Genomic DNA, 19,032 nt, shown 5'->3' with positions numbered 1-19,032 from the left:
CATGGGGAAGGAACTCTTCATAGTATTTGCATTACAAATCTCCAGAAAGCTATTGTGCCACTTAAAGGCAGAGGTTTATTTTATATTGCTCCTGTAGCTAAATACAAGTATGCTATATGGTACTAGCAAAATTTAAAATAATTATTAAAAAACCCATAATCTTAGCTTCTACTGTGGTATCCTTGATGCTCTTAAAATAGCATTGATGGCTAAGCACTGATCAGAAATGAAGGGCGTATTTAAGGAAGTAGCAATAGGTCCTGTTTTAGATGCAAACATAGAACAAGGGTGTACAAGAACTCATGAAGAAAGGGTTGGAAACCCGATGTCAGGCTTCCATATTGCACTGGTACCCATGGATTCTGCCAATAGTATCATCTCTAAACATACTGGATATTTTACAACTGAATACAATTCCATTCCTGAAACTAACTAGAACAATTTTATATTCAACCAAAGAAGGCATGAGCTTCATGTGGACTTAAAGAAAAGAATAACAAAGGCACAGATTAAAAATTTTATTTATGAATATGTGGACACATGACTTTGGATCCAGCCAGCCAGTGACATAAATAAACTTGAGCAAAAGATTCAAGCCAGAGAATACATAAGTGTGGGGTGTATGTGTGTGTGTGCGTGTGTGTGTGTGTACACATACATATATTTGTGTGTGTACATAAGGTTTCTTGGAGCTGTGCCAAAAACCTGGACACCAACCAACAGAATCATTCCCCATCCTCTGAAATTTCCATTAAAAGCACAATGGGGGTAATTATACCAGGATGCTCCAAATCGTTCATTCCATCTTGTGCACTCATATGCCCGCCAAACATGAAATGTTCGCCTTCTCCCTTCCAATGTGATGGTTGTTGAACTTATTTTTAGTGTCATTTGATAAGCCTTTGTGCTCACAGAGAGACATCCCACTGACCCGGCCACTGGTCATTGTCTATACCAGTTCACATCAAAGCCGGCGCGCTTTGTCAGGTTTCGAGTCGAATATCCATTTCGCATCTGAAGTACAGTATCGAAAGTGACTAGATCATTTGAGCTGTTTTCTTCAGCTGCTGCCTTCTTCCTCCCCCACAGTGTTTCTGCTCACGCTAACATAATCTGGCATCGTCGACGTGACACGATGGTGGTTTTTCTAAAAAATTATAATACATACATTGTCAATGTTTTTTGATGGCGATCCTCCTGAAAATTTAATTTATAAACTGCAGAAAGGAGGTCTTTTTCCTCTACTGAATCATAACCAAAGTAGAGTGCTCCTCAAAATCCAAGTAATGCGCATACAGTAATAGGTCATTCAATGTCAAAAGGCATAAAAAAGATGAGCAAAATCTTCACAGGCTGCTGCTTGCTGTTGCCTTTAATTATATTAATTAAACTTTGAAATTTTCATGCAAAGAGAGTTGCTGGCTTGTGACACTGAAGAGCCCTTGGAGACTTGAAGGAAGAAAAAACCCTGAGCAGAAGCTTTGTGGTTACTGCTTCCTTTAAATTAAAAGCAAAACAAACTCCTAGGTATGTTTACAGATATTAATGCTTTATGCACTAGTACTCCTAAACACAGGAAAAGGAGGAAATCTACCAGTCTCAGGGACAAAGTCTCAAATCACGAGTCCTTTAAACTCCACTCCAGATCTTTGGTGAGAGGCTGTCTTCCAGTGGAATAACGCTCTATTAATTTTCTTGTCCCAAGTGCATAATGAAAGAAAGGTGTCTTCAAAAACTAAAGGGCAAAATCTTGCTTGCTACCAATACCTTGAGGCATCTTGTCTATCTTTTGTCATGCGTGTGCACTTTTCAGTGTTAGAATGACAAGATTTTCTAGTCAGAAACTTCCCGTAAGGCACACTGTGATAGGGGACTTGGAAGGATTTTGTGATCTGACATAGCTATAAGGCAATAGACTCCAATATTTGCTTAGCCTGGTGGGAAAATTCGTACTCTGCCTGTAGCTACAGATTTTGTCATACAAAAACACAAGCGCCATGTTTGCATGTTAAAAAGTCCTATCTCCATGAAAGACCCATTCATGGCTACTGGTTTTGTGGTCTGTTTTGATATCACCTTTACATTGTGGCTGTTTTTGCTTTTGCCTCTACAACACACTCAAATAAAGTTTCTTATATAAACCACAGTGTGCAGATTAACATTCTTCTTTATATCAATCTCATCCTTGTAGATAGTCAAGTGAGTGTCTGAAAATATTTGGTGCAAAAAAAGCAGAAGGCTGAGAAAGCATTTCCTGACGGAGAGAAATTAAGCTGCTCTTCCAAAGGTTTCTGAAATGCACTTGACTTTTTTCATCTGGTTGGATGTGAAAATGTGCCATCTTTGTACCTTCTTGGTCTTCTTGCTTTCCTTTACTGAAATGGAACTCTGGAGAAGTTTATGCACCGGCCCTGAAGAAAAAAAGAAATCCTTATTGAAATATTGAAGCAATTATAAAGAAGTTTAAGAACATCTAGGTTTTCATACCATAGTAAAACAAATAATTACCCAAGGAAAGATCAATGTTCACATGAGACACAAAGTCATACATTCTTTTCTTTGGGTGGAAGCATGATGGTTCATTAATCTTTTCCACAGTAACTTTACCTACCTGATGCTATGATAAAATTTGTATGGAAAAACATTTCAGAACTTTAACTTTGTTACTGACATCTGAAGTACAACACCATACAATGGCAATCATAATATCAAAGCTGCCACCCTATATGCTTCTAATAATGAATTAAAATTAAAATGCTTTCTTATGTAACTTGATCTTCTAAAATGTATACACAAGGAGCACATTTCAGCACAAGAGACAGAGATTAAGGAATCATGAGAATAGGAAGAGATGCTGTCTTTGTGATTCTACTTTATGACAGCCTTTGCAATAGACTTATTCTTGATCACGACCATTTTTGTTGACCAAATTTTGCTGACCACAGCTGCACACTGCCATGATGTGTTCTCTCCAAACAGTAACTATTTATTTGGACTATTCAAAAGAGAATTTGCCAGTCCAACTTTTCAACTTTTCGATGAAGGTTGTGTAGACCTATTGTTCCATACATAATTGTAAAGAATCTGGGAATTATTTGAAAACAAATTTTCAAATCAGTGATGAAGGGTCCGTTTCCTTTGCTCTCTTTTAGTATGACATTGCTGATCCACAGCACTCCATGAACCATGTTCTGGTTCCTCAAAATGGCTAAAAGCCAGGACAACATTTTCCAGTTTAGGACCAGGGTTATCAACCTGTTGAGATTTTTCTATTTCTTATAACATCTGTTCATAAACCATTTCAGATTTTAGACCTTTTATTTCTTCCCCTCTAAATGTAAGTTTAAGTATCCATAGCATGGCAAAATTCAAAAAGAACAAAAAAATACTCTTGAAGAAGAAAGCTTGAAATGTAAAAGTGTGGTTTTTGTCCATTTTGCTTTCAAACATGACTGCTCCATAAATTTTGAAATTTCAGAAACTTATGGAGAAACAGAAAAGCATAAAGGAAAAATGGAGTTAGGAATTTCTATTAGCTTTTGCTAAAAGGCAAGCAGCCATGAAATTATCTGTCTCTAAATAACTTTGGAGGCAACATTATTACTATAATTGCCAATTTTATTACTTACTTTCCCCTTACTGTCTCTGAATTTAGGTGGCTTAGTGTTCAGGGAATAATATAACATGTAACATATTATAAATCATAACTATAATTCTTTACATTATTAATATGAAAAATAATATCAATTTAATTTTCTCTTTTTTAATTTTGAATACAGTATATTTTCTAAATAATATTGTTAACTTAAAATCGTGCATCTAAATTATGAGTAAAATCCAAATATATTGTGATACATTAAGCAGCACCCCTACTACTTATTCAATTAGGCCATCAATACAACCCCTCTGAATCTGGAATCATGACTTATAAGTCATTAAGTCATAAACTTAGAACAACATTTTGTCAATATAAAATTGAATTAAATTAATGTCTTAAGACTTTGCTAGTTTAAAATGAACTATAAATATATTCCATTCTTTTGCTTCAGGAATGTAGCACTCCTAGAAACAATGAAATCATTGTTAAATTGCATAATATAATTATTACAAGCAGATTTTTAAAAATATTTAAAGAAATTAAAGGTAGGCACAACAAATAGAATTTTACTACAAGTTTAGGTTATAATCAAATGCATTTAAAGTGCATTAGTTCAGAAATTGTGATAATTCAGATATTAACTGATTAAGCTGTTGATCTTTCTCAATATATTAAAAATAAATTAGGCAAATTAATACTAATCAATATTATTATGGGCAAGTTTACCAACTTAAATGTTTGATAGCATATAAAAAGCATTTATATATTAATAATTTACATTGTATTATGATCTTGCTATGGCACTGTTTTATTTATCTAATAAAAATTATGGCTTAAAAAGAATAAAACTGCCTCCCTTTTAAAGCACATTACCTAGTTAGAAAAGAAGCTTCATGCCTTGCTAGTGGAAGCACAAATTGGCAAAAACTATAGGGTAAACAAAGTATGTAAAAGTGGCCTTAAAAAGCTTATATTCTTTGACTCAGTAATTACATTTTGGGAACTTTTCCCAATAAAATGGCTAGACAAGATTTTTAAAATCCTCCCTGGGATTTTTATAAAAGTGAAAAATATATTCTGCCAATTTGTATTTCTTTCTGCCCAACAATTCAATGAATAAATTATGAGTCATCTATCTGACTCAATGTTTTGCAGCCATTAAAGTAGAAAACTTTGTAAAGATGTAGGAAAATGGTAAATGAAAAGAAAAATCATGCATATGTACATGATTATAATTATTCAATATACATCTAAAAAGTAGAAGACAACAGAGAACACACAGCATGCTGTGGTTAGTGGGACTACAGGATTCTTACTCTCTATATCTTTTCTATAAATTCACATAGTTGCTAATTTTAAAAAATCATAAGTTTTCAAATAATAAATTCAATGAGCAAAAATGAATTCCTTTCCAAACATTTATGTTTTTTCAAAAGTCAGCCCAAGACCTATTGACTACTCTTAGGATTGTCACCAACTGCTAATGGCATCAAAGCTTTTCAGCACTCAGTGTCCCAGGGGTGGACCCGTTTATCTGTCTCTGGGTTGTACTTAACAGTTCATGTCCTGGTTGACCCATCTCAGTAAAGTTCAACTCAAGAGTGCACGTGTATAGCAACAGTAGATTTACTAATAAATATAACCCACACAGCATTTTATATAAATATATAATCTATAGTTGGCATTAAAAATTCTGTGATATGAACCAACATTTTTATTTTTGTGGTAAAAAATTTAGGAGCTTCCATGAAATGGCTGTTCAACCATCTGGCAAGATCACCATTGCCTTATTTTTAAAAATATGTTTGTGTATATGTGTGGAAGGACAGGTAAGCACACATGCACAGCATACTGTATGCCTTGTGCATACTGGAGTTCATTACATTTAAATACGGATATAAGGGAAGATCTTCAATTTTCATACCATATCAAACTTTCTAACTAAATAGCTAATATCTAGGGCATATATTTCTCCATTAATTAATGGCACAGATATTCATACTTCAGAGACTTATTAATGATAATTTTAGAATTACTTCTCTACATCATCAATACTAGTGAGCTCATATGCTTCCTTTTTATTATATAAAAAAATTGAAGAGCTTTCCTTATATTTGTGCTATATAAAGGCAAATATATAGCACAATCTTTTTGTCTTTTAGCTTTGGCTTTCAGAAGATCATCTTTATAGCATGTTTTAATATTACTTGCTATCCTTATAGGATATTTTCTGGTATGGCTATACCCTGACTTTAGCCCATGATTATTACTATTTTTACTCTTATGAGGTTTTGTTATATTTTTTCCCTCTCAATAGTTTTTTAGAAGTAGCCTTGTTATAGGTAAATATAAACTAATATGAATTTCTTACTTAATTCTCAACTTTCCCAGCCACAAAAACTATGCAAAATCATCTTAACATCAAAAACCTCTAGCAAAAATATTGCCTCAACTTCTGCCTTATGTAAAAATAAATAAATAAAAGACCCATCGATTTCTTTTCTACATAACCTTTTCTTATTCTGGTAGGACATAAAGAGGTACTCTGTAGGTGTCAAACACAGTAATTCATGATTTGTTTGAACTTAATCTGAATTAAGCTTACACAAATAATACAAACTTAATGTTTAAAAATGTCAATATTGAAACTATACTATTCTTCATGCAATCCCCAAAGTTCTACTAAAACATAAATCCTGTGAGTCTAAATACATAAAACTTAGCTTCATTTTGTTTGCATTCTAGGAAAAAGTATGCACAAGGTGATTCTTTACAAACTGGAAATGTATTCACATTCACAATTCATCTCGTAGGGCAGAGGTATGTGTGGAAGTTTTACTCTATTACAAACTTTCACTCCTCATGAGAAGGGACAGAATGCACCAGGCACGGATCACAAATAAAATACTGATCATAACAAGGTGAAACTCAGAATCAGAATCTGTCAGCTTTTACTTCATTTAAGAGATTTTTCAAGCAATAACTAATATCTTACTAGTTATACATCATTACTCTGCAGTTAACTAAACCAAGAGATTAAAACAAGACAACAGTAGAAACTGGTGTCTGCTGTTAGTTAAGTATACAGACCCGACTGTGCTACAGTATTTAAAACTGATTTTATTCCCTCATTTTTACTGTAGTCAGTAAGAACAGCACTAACCAGAGAAAGTGCCATGTTTCCCATCTCTGGAGCATTAAAATTCCACTGGCATTAATGCCTGTGAGCTCCTTTACTAGCTATCTGCACAGGATGTATTTCACTGCTATAACCGTTATAGGATTATGCTCACATCATAAATATCCATTGACAAGCTGAAGCAAACAACTGCACTTTAGTTTAGACTTTTCAAACACAGAGAGCTGATTTATTTGTATCTCTACTTCTAAGAGGAGGTTACTAAACCTTCATGTTCTGTACAACAGTAAACAGTGTTTCAAATTTTAAATTGTACACAAAAGCAATGATACATATAGACCTAGCCACAAAGGTCCTGGAAATCACTATTATAAAGACACACTTGAGGGATTGGGGTTGTCGCTCAGTGGTAGAACACTTGCCTCACACGTGTGAGGAACTGGGTTTGATCCTCAGCACCACACAAAAATAAATAAACAAAATGAAGGTATTGTGACCATCTACAACAGACAAAAAAAAATTTTTTTTAAAGAGACGCTTGAGAACACAACAGGCTTTTGAGATTGCTGAAGCAACATATGTTCAAGACTTACAAAAAGATACATACTATCCCTTCTCTTCCTTTTTATTTATAGAGTCTGTGATAGTCTTTGCTTTAAGTCAACTGACAAGATTTTGAGCTGAAATAGAAATTCATAAATAATTTCCAAAGGAAGCTCAACCTGTAAGTGTCTCATGTTATAGAACAGATCAAGCACCTGAGGGATATTTAGCAAATTTCATGAAGGGAACTGCTGAGTTTGCCTAAAATATCTATCTATCTATCTATCTATCTATTTATGTATCTATTTATTTATTATATCTTCATTGTTTCATGGCACCTGCAAACTTTTAGTGACTCTACACATATTGTTAATATTAATTTTGCAAATATCTATTACTTCAGTATTTATTGGAATTTAAGCATATAGTTGGTAATGAACTAAATACTTAAGCTATAACTCATAATGATACTTGAAATTAATCCTTCTAAATTATTAACTACAGAGAAGGTGTCTAGATATTTCTAGATGCAGATAAAGATGTAATTTTGACAGTTCTCTGGAAATCATTGTTGGCAAAACATTCTTTTGAGTTTCATCTTAAGTCAGACTAAAGAGTTGATGCCCAAAGGATAGATGAGATTTAGATATATGTGATACAATCAAAATAATTCATATTGGCTACTTCACATTTATTTCATTAAACTAATCCTAGGTAGTATAGGAATGATTTACTTCCTTCCAATCTAATTAGGATGCAAATATCTCCTAAATCTTAAAACAGGAGTCAAAACATTACTTAGAAATACAACTTCAATGCAACAGGAAAAGCAAAATAATTTATACACATTGTAGCATTACTAGTAATGCTAAGTTTAGAAGCAACCCAAATGTTCATCAGTAAGGGACAAAATGAATGAACTAAGATCCAGATAGATAAAGGAATACTATAACTAATATGAGGCTATTCGAAAGAATGTGGAAGATCTCTATACAGCTTTATAAAAGAACGGTCAATATTTAGTAGAGGAATCATTTATCAAGGTGCACATAGTATACACATTAGACTATCTTTTATATTATAAAATATATACTGGTTTAATAGCAATTATGCATATGCAACATTTTATGTATACATTTAATTTTAACTTGCATGTGTGTGTGTGTGTGGGGGGGGGTACTAGAGATCAAACACAAGAGCCTCATGCATACTAGGCAAGCACTCTACCACTGAGCAATATCCCCAGCACAATAATGCTTATATTTAAAAGAAAAGAAAAATGTAATAATTGCCTTGAAAACAAAAATGATTGGCAAAAATGGAGAGAGATGGCACAAAGTGGAACAAATAAGGATATAAGTGAGGTAACTTCAGTATGTTTTGTTATATGCTACCAAATGCAAATACATAAATATTTTACTTTTTTGGGGGGAAGTTATCTAATTAAAATAAATGCCTACAACTGTTTACTTAGCATAAAGTAGAAGCCTACCGAAAGCAAGATTTAGCAGAAAAGGCGATGAGAGAGATCCCACCATGGTGTGAGGCTTTTCTTGAGAGAAAAGAAGTACTCAGTTGAAAGCTAGGAGTTGAGATATAATTCCACATAATTAAGAGGCCAGAGGAGAGAAAATTGTTTCCTTCTCCAAAGCAAATGGGGAATCTTCCTAAAGGGAAAAGAAGCAGACCACTGAAGGTTTGGGACATAGCAAGAGGAATGAGAAAAACAATCCTGTGAGAACCAAGTCCTGCCACAAGTAGCAGAAGAACTGAGAAGGATCCCTCTGCAGCTCATAGAGTCTTCTCAGAGTGCAAGGCATTGGTCAGTCTGTTGTGTGCAGGGGATCAATATGGAAACAAAATCTCCAAGTTACTGAAAGTTTATTTGTGGGGGTGGGGAGATTGCAGTAGTTATAGAACAAAGAAACTCCCTGAAATGAAGAAAAAGTCTCACAAATAGTTGAAAAGCAAGGAGAGAAAAGGGTTTCCTAACAAAAATTTTTGATCCTGCCCTCAAAATTATTGAAGCCAGTAATGAATTAAAACTAAGACCACAACAATACCCAGATGCAGTTCAACTACAGATTATCAACATGACAAAGAAAGTGGAATATGCTTTTCTGGAGGTAAATATTATATAGGTTAGTTTCTCCATTTTAGTTTTAAATTCACAATGTGCAGCCTAAAATCATAAATTAAGGCACACACAAAGAAGTAAGAAAATATCTATCATGATCAACAGAAAAAAACAGTGAATAAAGATGGCCTAGTTTTTGCAGTTAATAGACAAAGACTTTTAAATAACTATGTTAAAATTATTTAAAAATCTCGTAAGAAAGAGGGGTAAAATGCATAAAGATATTGGAAATTTCAGTGAAAATATAGAAACCAAATAAGAAACTGAGTAAGAATGAAAAAGGAAAAACTAAAAAGGAAAAATGTAATATTGAATGTATTGGTATATAAAGTAGGCAGAGTAGAATAAATATTTACTGAACTTGCAGTTTCAGAAATTTTTCAAATTGAAAAATTAAAATTAAAAAAATCCTGTGACTTGTGGACAATATCTAATAGCCTGCCATGTGAATAATCAGTGTTTCATATGGAAAGTAAAGGAAAGAATAAATTGTTGAAAATGATGGTTATGAACTTACTAGATAGTTGGAAGACATAAATTTACAGATCAAAGAATCTTGCTGAACCACAAGCAGGATAAATATATAGAAAATGAGGAAATAGATAATAAAACTTCTGGAACCCAGAAGATATCATAAAACCATGCATGTCTTCTGGTTCCTTTCCCCCACAGCCACCAAAATACAGAGGAACAGCAATAAGATAACAGCTGACTTTTTATCAGAAACAATGGATAAACCTGACAATGGAACTTTCTAAAATGCTCAATGAAAAAAAAATAATAACTAAAATTTACAAGTAAAAAAAAAATCTTAAAAACATGGAGACAAAATGCAGACATTTTCAGGCAAAGAAAAGCTGAGATAATTGATTTTCAATAAGAATTTAACAACAACTTATACTAAAAGTTATTGAGACTGAAGAAAAAGCCACAAATTGGAAGCCCAGATTGTGGAAATTAATTAAAACAGGACAGTAAACTTGTGACTAATAAACATTACATATGAATATATAAAAGAAATAAAATGCCTTTATTGTACCATAATTTAAAATAAAAAATTACTTAATTCAAAACATGTAGAACATGTAGAAGTAAAAATATGTCAAGAGCACAAAGCAGGAAAAAGAAAAATGGAAATTATACCACAGTGTTTATATATTGTTCTTGAACCACTATAATATTATTTGATAGTACATTGTGAAAAGTTAAAACATATTGTCACCTCTAGAGCCACCAATAAAAAGCAGCATAGAAATACATTTTTAAAGATAATACAGGCAACAGAATGGATAATAAAAAAAAATATTGTACTTGACAGCACAGAAAAGAAAGAAGAATGAATTTGGAAAATATAAATCAATTCCAGTAGATTTAGAAACTAATTTGAATTTTAAAAATACTTAAAATGAACATTTCAAGTGATTTAACATAGTATTTTGTATATATAGAATTAAAAAATAAAATACAAAGATAAATATAGTAGTAATATCATTTCATTTATCAGCCTAATTTTACTAATAATTTATTATTAATTTAAAGCTATATATAAAATAAGATAGGGAATTAATATCAAGATACAAATTTTTCTTGATAAATAAAAGAGATACAAGCATAAATTCAAAGATATTCAACAAAATCTTTTAACTTAAACTGGAATTGAAAATATATCATAAATGTTATTGTTTTTCTAAACTGTATTTCCTAGCTCTGCCTGATGAAAATGCTTAAGAGCAATGACAACCCAGTAACCTCTAGAATCCACAATGTATTCTCCAAATATATGCATCTACTAATGGTATCTCAGGATCCTTGGATTTGAATGATTGATTCCAGTTTTGAAGCAGAAAATGTAAAAGATAAATCTAGGGTATACTATACCCAAATAAAAATAATTTACTAAAGAATAAAGACGTGATGTCAAAAATACGTAGAAATCAATATGATGGATCAGCCTTTTATCATGTGCCTTGTCTGATCTACAGTGACATCACTAATAGTGAAATAATTTATGTAATGCATTGTGAAGTATACACCAAAACTTATGAATAAGCCACACCAAAATCAAACTGAATCTGAATCAGAGAAATGGTAACAGAGTATCAGTAAACATAACTGTCTAGTGGGAATCCACCCAAGAAGAACTGTAATTTTATAACTATAAAGCTGGCATTTGAGCAGAAATTTAAAAACTGTCAATGAAACTAACTATCCTTGAAAGTAGGAAAGCTAGCAAATGCAAAGGCCCTGGGGCAAAAACACCTTTTCCATATCTGTAGGAAAATAGTACAGACAGTAAGGCAGGAACAGAATGAGTGATGAAAGAGTTGGAAGATAGGTCTGAGAGGAAAGACACTATCACGTAAAGAAGCAGGGACCCTATCATGCAGAGCCTTATAGCAGTAACTTCCATAAATCTTCTTTTTGAAAAGCACAGTCACTAATTATACAATTAGTAACATCTGCATCCCCCCCAATTTTTTTACAGTGTATTGATCTAATATGTTAAGTAGCTTACATTTCAAATTTTTAAGATTCACATGTGCAAAAGATAAAAAAAACAAAAACATTGTATGGTCCATATTAAACAAAACAAGCCAAACTCCAACCATTCTGTCAAATAGTGGCTACTTGAAAACTCAACCAACGTTTAAGATTTGTGTTTAAAATAGTTATAAAAATCCAAATGAATGGCACATTACATCACTACTGTTCAATTAAGTTGGAAATACAACAAATTAATTTGCTCAATATGGAAGAATGCTGGCATGAAAATACTTTTGCTAGTGACTTTCTTGACTTAAATTCTTAACCTCAGTTGTTAACATCACAGAGCAAAAATTTAACATGCAATACATATTTTTCCTAGAAAATTAGGTATTAAGAGAATTCATTTGATTTACCCAACTGCTTTCGACACATTTAAAGAGAAATATTGAATGATTACACATCATTAACATGGGAAATTATTTGTTTGAGTAATACAATGATTTAGCCCTAGCTAAGTTATGTCTAAGAATGAAACCTTCACTTTGGGGACCCTTAAACAATGCATGTTGTCCCTATCAAAAAGTTAAGTAAAATATGTTGATAGATTCAGTCTGTACTTAATGTACACAGATTTTCATCAACTATTTCTTTTTTAAAAATTTTATTATTATTTTGTATTTATATATGACAGCAGAATGCATTACAATTCTTATTACATATATAGAGCACAATTTTTCATATCTTTGGTTGTATACATAGTATACTCACACCAATTTGTGTCTTCATACCTGTACTTTGGATAGTAATGATCATCATATTCCACCATCATTATTCATCACTTATTTCTACTTAAAAGTAGCCTTCTTTCTTTGAATCATTTTTCAAATAGCTAAATTTCCTGCTAATATGAGATGAATCATGATTATTTATCAGTATCTTCCCTCAAAAGGGCAAATATTAAAAACTTTCCTCTAGTTTTCAAATTGATACCTTATGGATAATATCAACTAAAATACTTTGTAGAAATGTAAAATTTTTAAAGCTTCACTGTGAAAGACAATTATAGATTAATTTCTGAAATAATTAGAAATAAACAATTTTTATGAAAAACATTCCTACATTTTAATTGGCAAATTAATTCCTGTGAATCTCTTTTCTTTCATCATAGCAAGTCTTTAGCCAACACTTCCAGACATGTAGTCTTAGTAGAAGGTGTATGTATAACATACAGTCAGTTTGGGGAGAACAAATTTAGGCTTTGGTATTTTTATCACACTTAGGAAAACCTATTTTAAATAATTACTGAAGTCATCTTATATATTTAATAAAAGACATTTAAATCCCCAAAGTTAGGACTTAATTTTCAATATTTATCACAGACTAATGCTTACATGTATGATATAAAGTGACAATAAGCTTTTTTTATAACATAAGTAATGTGAATTAAGACTCTTCATATTATACTTCTATATTCTAAACTGCTACAGCAGCAGCCAAATGACTACACTTACTGCTAAATTTATATCACAGAGAACAAAACTTCAAGTATCATTTATCTATACTAAACTTAGGCTAGTAATGGCATGAAGACTATCCTGCTGTTATGTATATATGTGAGTCTGAACAAACCTGCATACATAGCTTACAGATATTTATATTGCAAGATAGATGCCTCTGTGACCCAGATGTCATTTTGCTGATTAATGGCTACATTTAATGGGGATTCCTTGCTCACAACTTTAGAATAAACTAAGTGTGCATTAATTTTGCCCTTTGTCAATATAGGCATTCCTAGTCTAAGTTGAAAATACAACAAATTAATTTGCTCAGTATGGAAGAATGCTGGCATGAAAATACTTTTGCTAGTGACTTTCTTGACTTAAATTCTTAATCTGTTGTTAACATCACAGAGCAAAAATTTAACATGCAATACATATTTTTTCCTACAAAATTAGGTATTGAGAGAATTCATGTGATTTACCAAACTTATTTTATTTTAAAATAATTATGGAAATATTAAACCATTTCTAGAGATATGACCAATTGCAACAAAATAAAAATTGTTAACTTTCAAACTAAAAATATTTTTACCCATACAAGCATTCAGCTATTTTTATATAAGTAGAGATTTAATGGTGATACTTCTCCAAATACTAATTGATTAAAACTTAACCTGTATTAAGTTTTCTTTTTTAAAAAAATATTTATTATTTAGTTGTAGTTGGACACAATACCTTTATTTCACTTAGTTATTTTTATGTGGTGCTGAGGATCAAACCCAGTGTCTCTAACATGTGAGGCAAGTGCTCTACCACTGAGCCCTAGCCCTAGTCCTTAAGTTTTCTTTATGTACAAAGAATAGTCTGGTGGTTGATTCATGAAAATCAAAAATGCCACAGACATACACATTTTAGAGCCAAACAACAAAAAATGATGGCTGATTTTTTAACCCCTATATATTCATTTTATGTTTCTATGTAATTGCTCCATATAAGTTATAGAATCAGAAAAAGGAATTTAGATTTATGTACAAATCAACTATTGGGTACAAAATAGAAAATAGATAGATAGGAGGTAGGTAGATAGACAGATACATAGTCTTGCATGCATATGAGTTACATAGGTATGGATATAAACTTAGCTTAGATAAATTCTGATCTTCTATACCAGTAATTTTCCAAAGTAAAAATAATATAATTATTCTAATACAAGTGATATAGTTTGACATTATATTGAAGTTAGTTCAGCATCAGAACTCCTCTAATTTTATTTTTAACAAGAAAGTCTATTTGTTTAAAGTCAATCTGTTTTCCTAGACTTATATTTGACATCAAGTCTTATATTTGACTTGATGTCAAATATAAGATAGTTGTAGTTTTGTGGATTGGCTTCTGTGTCCTCTATTCTGTACCATTGGTCCACCCGCCTATCTATGGTAGCTTTCCTTGATTACCATTTTACATATGCTGGAGACAGCACTCATCTTAAAGTGTAAGTGCTAACATCCTGCTGAATGAACAATTGAAATATCAAATTTGAACTATGCAGCCAATATTGACCTGGAACTTATTACTGATATTATCTTTTTTTGTGAATCTTGGAACTTTCTATTTAATAACAATGGTGAGCAAGCTGCAAAATAAAACGCAATGGTTGGCTTATCCAAAATTATCAACACAAAACTTTGAATTTACACTTCAGTTTTTGCTAACTGACTTGTAATTAAGCAATAGCAGTGATCATTCCATAGGCAAATGTCTTCCTGGCTTACTTTGTCACATGAATATTCAAGCAGGCCTTCAGGTCCTGCTTCCTATGTGTGGCCCAAGGGCTGGCAAAGTAGGGAAGAGGCAGAGCTGCAAGATGGACGAGTTCTAAACTGGGAAACAAGTGGGCATCAGAGAGGAACTGAACTTGATGTCAATCCTAAACAGACAGCAGATGGTAGAAAGTGGGGTCTGTTTTATGCTGGAAGTCACCAACAAACAGAGCAGGCAGAAATGAAAGTAGATATGCTAGGTCCATTGTGATTCTTAAATCTAAATACAGCACAAGTTTTGACAAGCAGGAAGTGGTTTTTATGAGCAGCCCAACCACATGGACACATATCATGAAGTGGAAAATGTTAAATTGATGCCCAGTTAACTGATTTTGCAGACATTTATTTCCTTCTATGCTTCTGTTATTCCTTGTCAAAGAAATCAATATTTGAAAAAATGTGATTTTTCTTCACATAAGTAGCTCAGTAGTCCCTCTCTTTCTCCATATGTTGATGAAATTCCAGAGATCAATCAAGTAACGTATCAAGGAAGAATCATTCTATATTTATTGATATATATATATATATATATATATATAAATTGGTATATGTATGTATGTGTGTGTGTGTGTATATATATATATATATATATATATATATATATATATACACATGCAGATTTCCCCAAACAAATATCTGTTAAATGCTCTCAATATTGATGGCATTTACTAACAAATGTAAAATTTTGTTCAGGTGCTGGACCCTTCCTCAAAAAGTAAAAATTTGGGATTTCTAAAAATAATGAAACTTTCTTTCAAATAATAAAACATATTTGATGGACTAATTTCAATTCTGTATCTTATTAAAATTAATTGAAAAAGTCCTTAATCTACAATGTGTCAACAGAGTCATTCTTCCTTTGGTGAGAAACTATCAGAAAAATTAGAAATTCTCCAGCAGGGATAGAAGGCAGACATTCTTTAAGGTTAGGAACATGAAAGAATACAAAACTACAAGTGGGAAAACAAATCTACTGTTCATAAACCTGCTTCCTTTGAATTCAACCTCTGGCACTCCTTTTAAGTGAAACAATGGAAAATCAATTTTAAAACCTTGTCACTTGAAAATATCTCTTTGGTGACTGAAACAATCAAACAAAAAGTCCTAGTAGTCATGAATCAGTGAAATGCCATAATAAAAGCTATGCTGAACTGTCACACTTAACCTAACACCCTACCATCACAGATAGAATGGCTATGTGAGATGACAATGTAACGTTTTGTTCCGATGGTATCCCTGAGAAAAATCCAACTCCAGCAGCACTTTTTTTTAAAGATTTAAATGTGAAAGATCAGTCATTCTAAATTATATCATTATTTTTCCATCAAAGTCAACACCAATCTTCGCAACTTGGAGAAGGCTGAATGAATAAAACATTCTCATGTTGGCAAACCCCAAACATGGACAATTGTATCAGCATTTTTATTTAGTCTCTTCTGACAACATCAATGCACCTTGCAAAAAGAAAGCCAGCTGTTCATTCTATTTGGTGCTATTAAAAGTCTGTTTTACAGACTTAACTTACATTCACTCTACTCTCTTCCCCCACCTGCCCCCGCTCAATGATGATGGCACTGAAGACTTTGATAATGAAGAAAACATATTTTTATGTGGGTTTTTTTGGTATGTCTAGTTTTAAATATACAACTTAACATATGTTTAAAACAGAGCATATGGAAATAAGAAAAAGCAAATCTGAATTCCAGGCACAAATATTGGTTAAAAAGATAACACCATAAAAATGCATTACTTTATAGTAATTTCAAATGATGCAGGCTAACAAGATTAAAAACTAATAGGAACAGAATCTTTCTGCTATAAGAATGCCAACTTATAAGACTTAAAATTTCTAGAGTTGAAATTTCATTCTTTAAGTTCTCCAAAATTCATTCCCAGATATAAAAGGATTATATTGAGTCCTTCATTTTGTGTGACCAGAGTCACTTCTGATTGATATTAAAAATAATACCTTTAGAAATGAGTCGGTGAATAAATTCATTAGCAGTAGCACAAAGTACTATCAGTGGAACAACTTTCCTCTACATATTTAAATGATCACATAGGTGGTGTTCATGAGTGCAAAAGCTTTGAGATTCTGACAAAAAGTAACATGATTCAGCTGTTCTCCAGACAAGAATTTGTAAAGCTTTTTTTTTAATTAATTTTCACTTTTATGAGAAAAGAGAAATTTTACCTTTAAAAATGGACTAGGCAGAGGAGAGTGAAGGGAGGGGAGGGGGCATGGGGTAGAAAGGATAATAGAATGAATTGGACATTATTACCCTATTGCATATATGACTACATGACTGGTGTGCTTCTACATCATGTACAACCAGAAAATGATGTTATACTCCATTTATGTATGATGTGTCAAAATGCATTCTATTGTCATGTATAACTAATTAGAACAAATTTTTTAAAAAGTGAAAAATAAATGGACTTGGGAAATACTACTAATCAGCATGTCCTTAAACAATTATTTCAATGTCCTATGCTCTTTGCCTTGGGAGAATTGTATATTAAACTTGATATTAAAAATGAAAACTATGGCCAACATTCAATATTACCAAGGGTCTGCTGAATTTATAGTGATTAATCTGTTCTCAATAAATCAAATACTCTTGAATGAAAATCTGTATCTTCAAGAATCAATAATCCATATATGGTTCATATGTTCTTGTGTATGTTTTTGAGGAAATTTAGTTAATGAGGATTTTCAATTTACCTAAAAATAGCAGTCCCAACCACTTCTATTTTTATAAATTTATTATACAATGTTACCAATGAAATAGAAAATGTGCCTAACTTAATGTCAGTAAGTCTGAGTTCTACCTCTACCATTTTATAAACCTGATGGCAACCCACAATTTAGAAGGTTATGTTAGCTAACATGGTAGGCAGAAGAGGGGGATTGCCATATTGAGGCAAGTGAGGAGATTTGATTTTAAGCCTAGAAAGGAAAATGAAAATTTATAAAGATCTGTAAAGACTTGCATGTTAAAGTAACTATTTTATTGTAAAAATAAATCAATTTCATCAAATGTGGAGACCGCTGAACATAACAAGTCTGTAGATATTTTTAAATGAACGAAGAAGTCCAACTACATTTCTTATATAGGAAATCTGTTTGAGGTTACCATATCTTATCACAGAAGTCTTTTATCTTTTATTTTTATGTCAAGCAGAATGCCTGAGCAGAAAGCACTCCCATGTACATTGCATTATCTGAAATGCCCAAGATATGGAAAAAACCTAAGTGTCTATCAATGGATGAACAGATGAGGAAAATATAGTATATGTAGAAAGGAATACTATCCAGCCCTTCAGAAGGAGATCCTGCCATTTACAACAACATGGTTGAATGTGTAAGACATTATACTAAGGGAAATAAGGAAGAAGTTAAAAAATACTGTATGATCTCACCTATATGCAGAATCTTTTTTAGAAAATTCAAATAAATAGAAACAGAGTAGTGGGTAGTTGCCAGGATCAGGGAAGAGGAAGATATATGAAGAAGTAGATCAAAAAGTTACAAATTTACAGGGAGAATAAGTCTCAAGATATATAGCATGAGGACTACAGATAATAATATTTATTGTATGGAAAAATTAGCTAAGAGATTTTAGGTACTGGCAACACACACACACACACACACACACACACAGACACGTACTGAAAGGTACCTGTGGAAGATAATGAATATGTTTATTTGATTGTAGCATTCATTTCACTGTGTATAGGTAGATAAGGTATCATGCTGTATATCTTAAATATATTATTAAATTTAAAAAGAAGTGTATATTACCTGT

General features: G+C 32.1%; 1 protein-coding gene across 1 annotated transcript in view; it reads right to left on the bottom strand.

The window, feature by feature from the left end:
* Nucleotides 1-519: 519 nt before the first annotated feature.
* Antxr2 (ANTXR cell adhesion molecule 2) overlaps nucleotides 520-19,032 on the bottom strand; it is a 132,495-nt gene continuing 113,982 nt past the window's right edge. Inside the window, exon 17 of the mRNA XM_077803166.1 lies at nucleotides 520-2,411. Within this exon, the coding sequence (XP_077659292.1) occupies nucleotides 2,373-2,411 (39 nt within the window). The 3' untranslated portion in view covers nucleotides 520-2,372. The remainder of the gene's footprint in view (nucleotides 2,412-19,032) is intronic.

This window comes from Urocitellus parryii, chromosome 10, assembly GCF_045843805.1.
Source record: "Urocitellus parryii isolate mUroPar1 chromosome 10, mUroPar1.hap1, whole genome shotgun sequence".
Taxonomy (NCBI): domain Eukaryota; kingdom Metazoa; phylum Chordata; class Mammalia; order Rodentia; family Sciuridae; genus Urocitellus; species Urocitellus parryii.
Note: the sequence above shows the minus strand (reverse complement) of the source record. Positions and strands in the feature narration are given on the sequence as shown.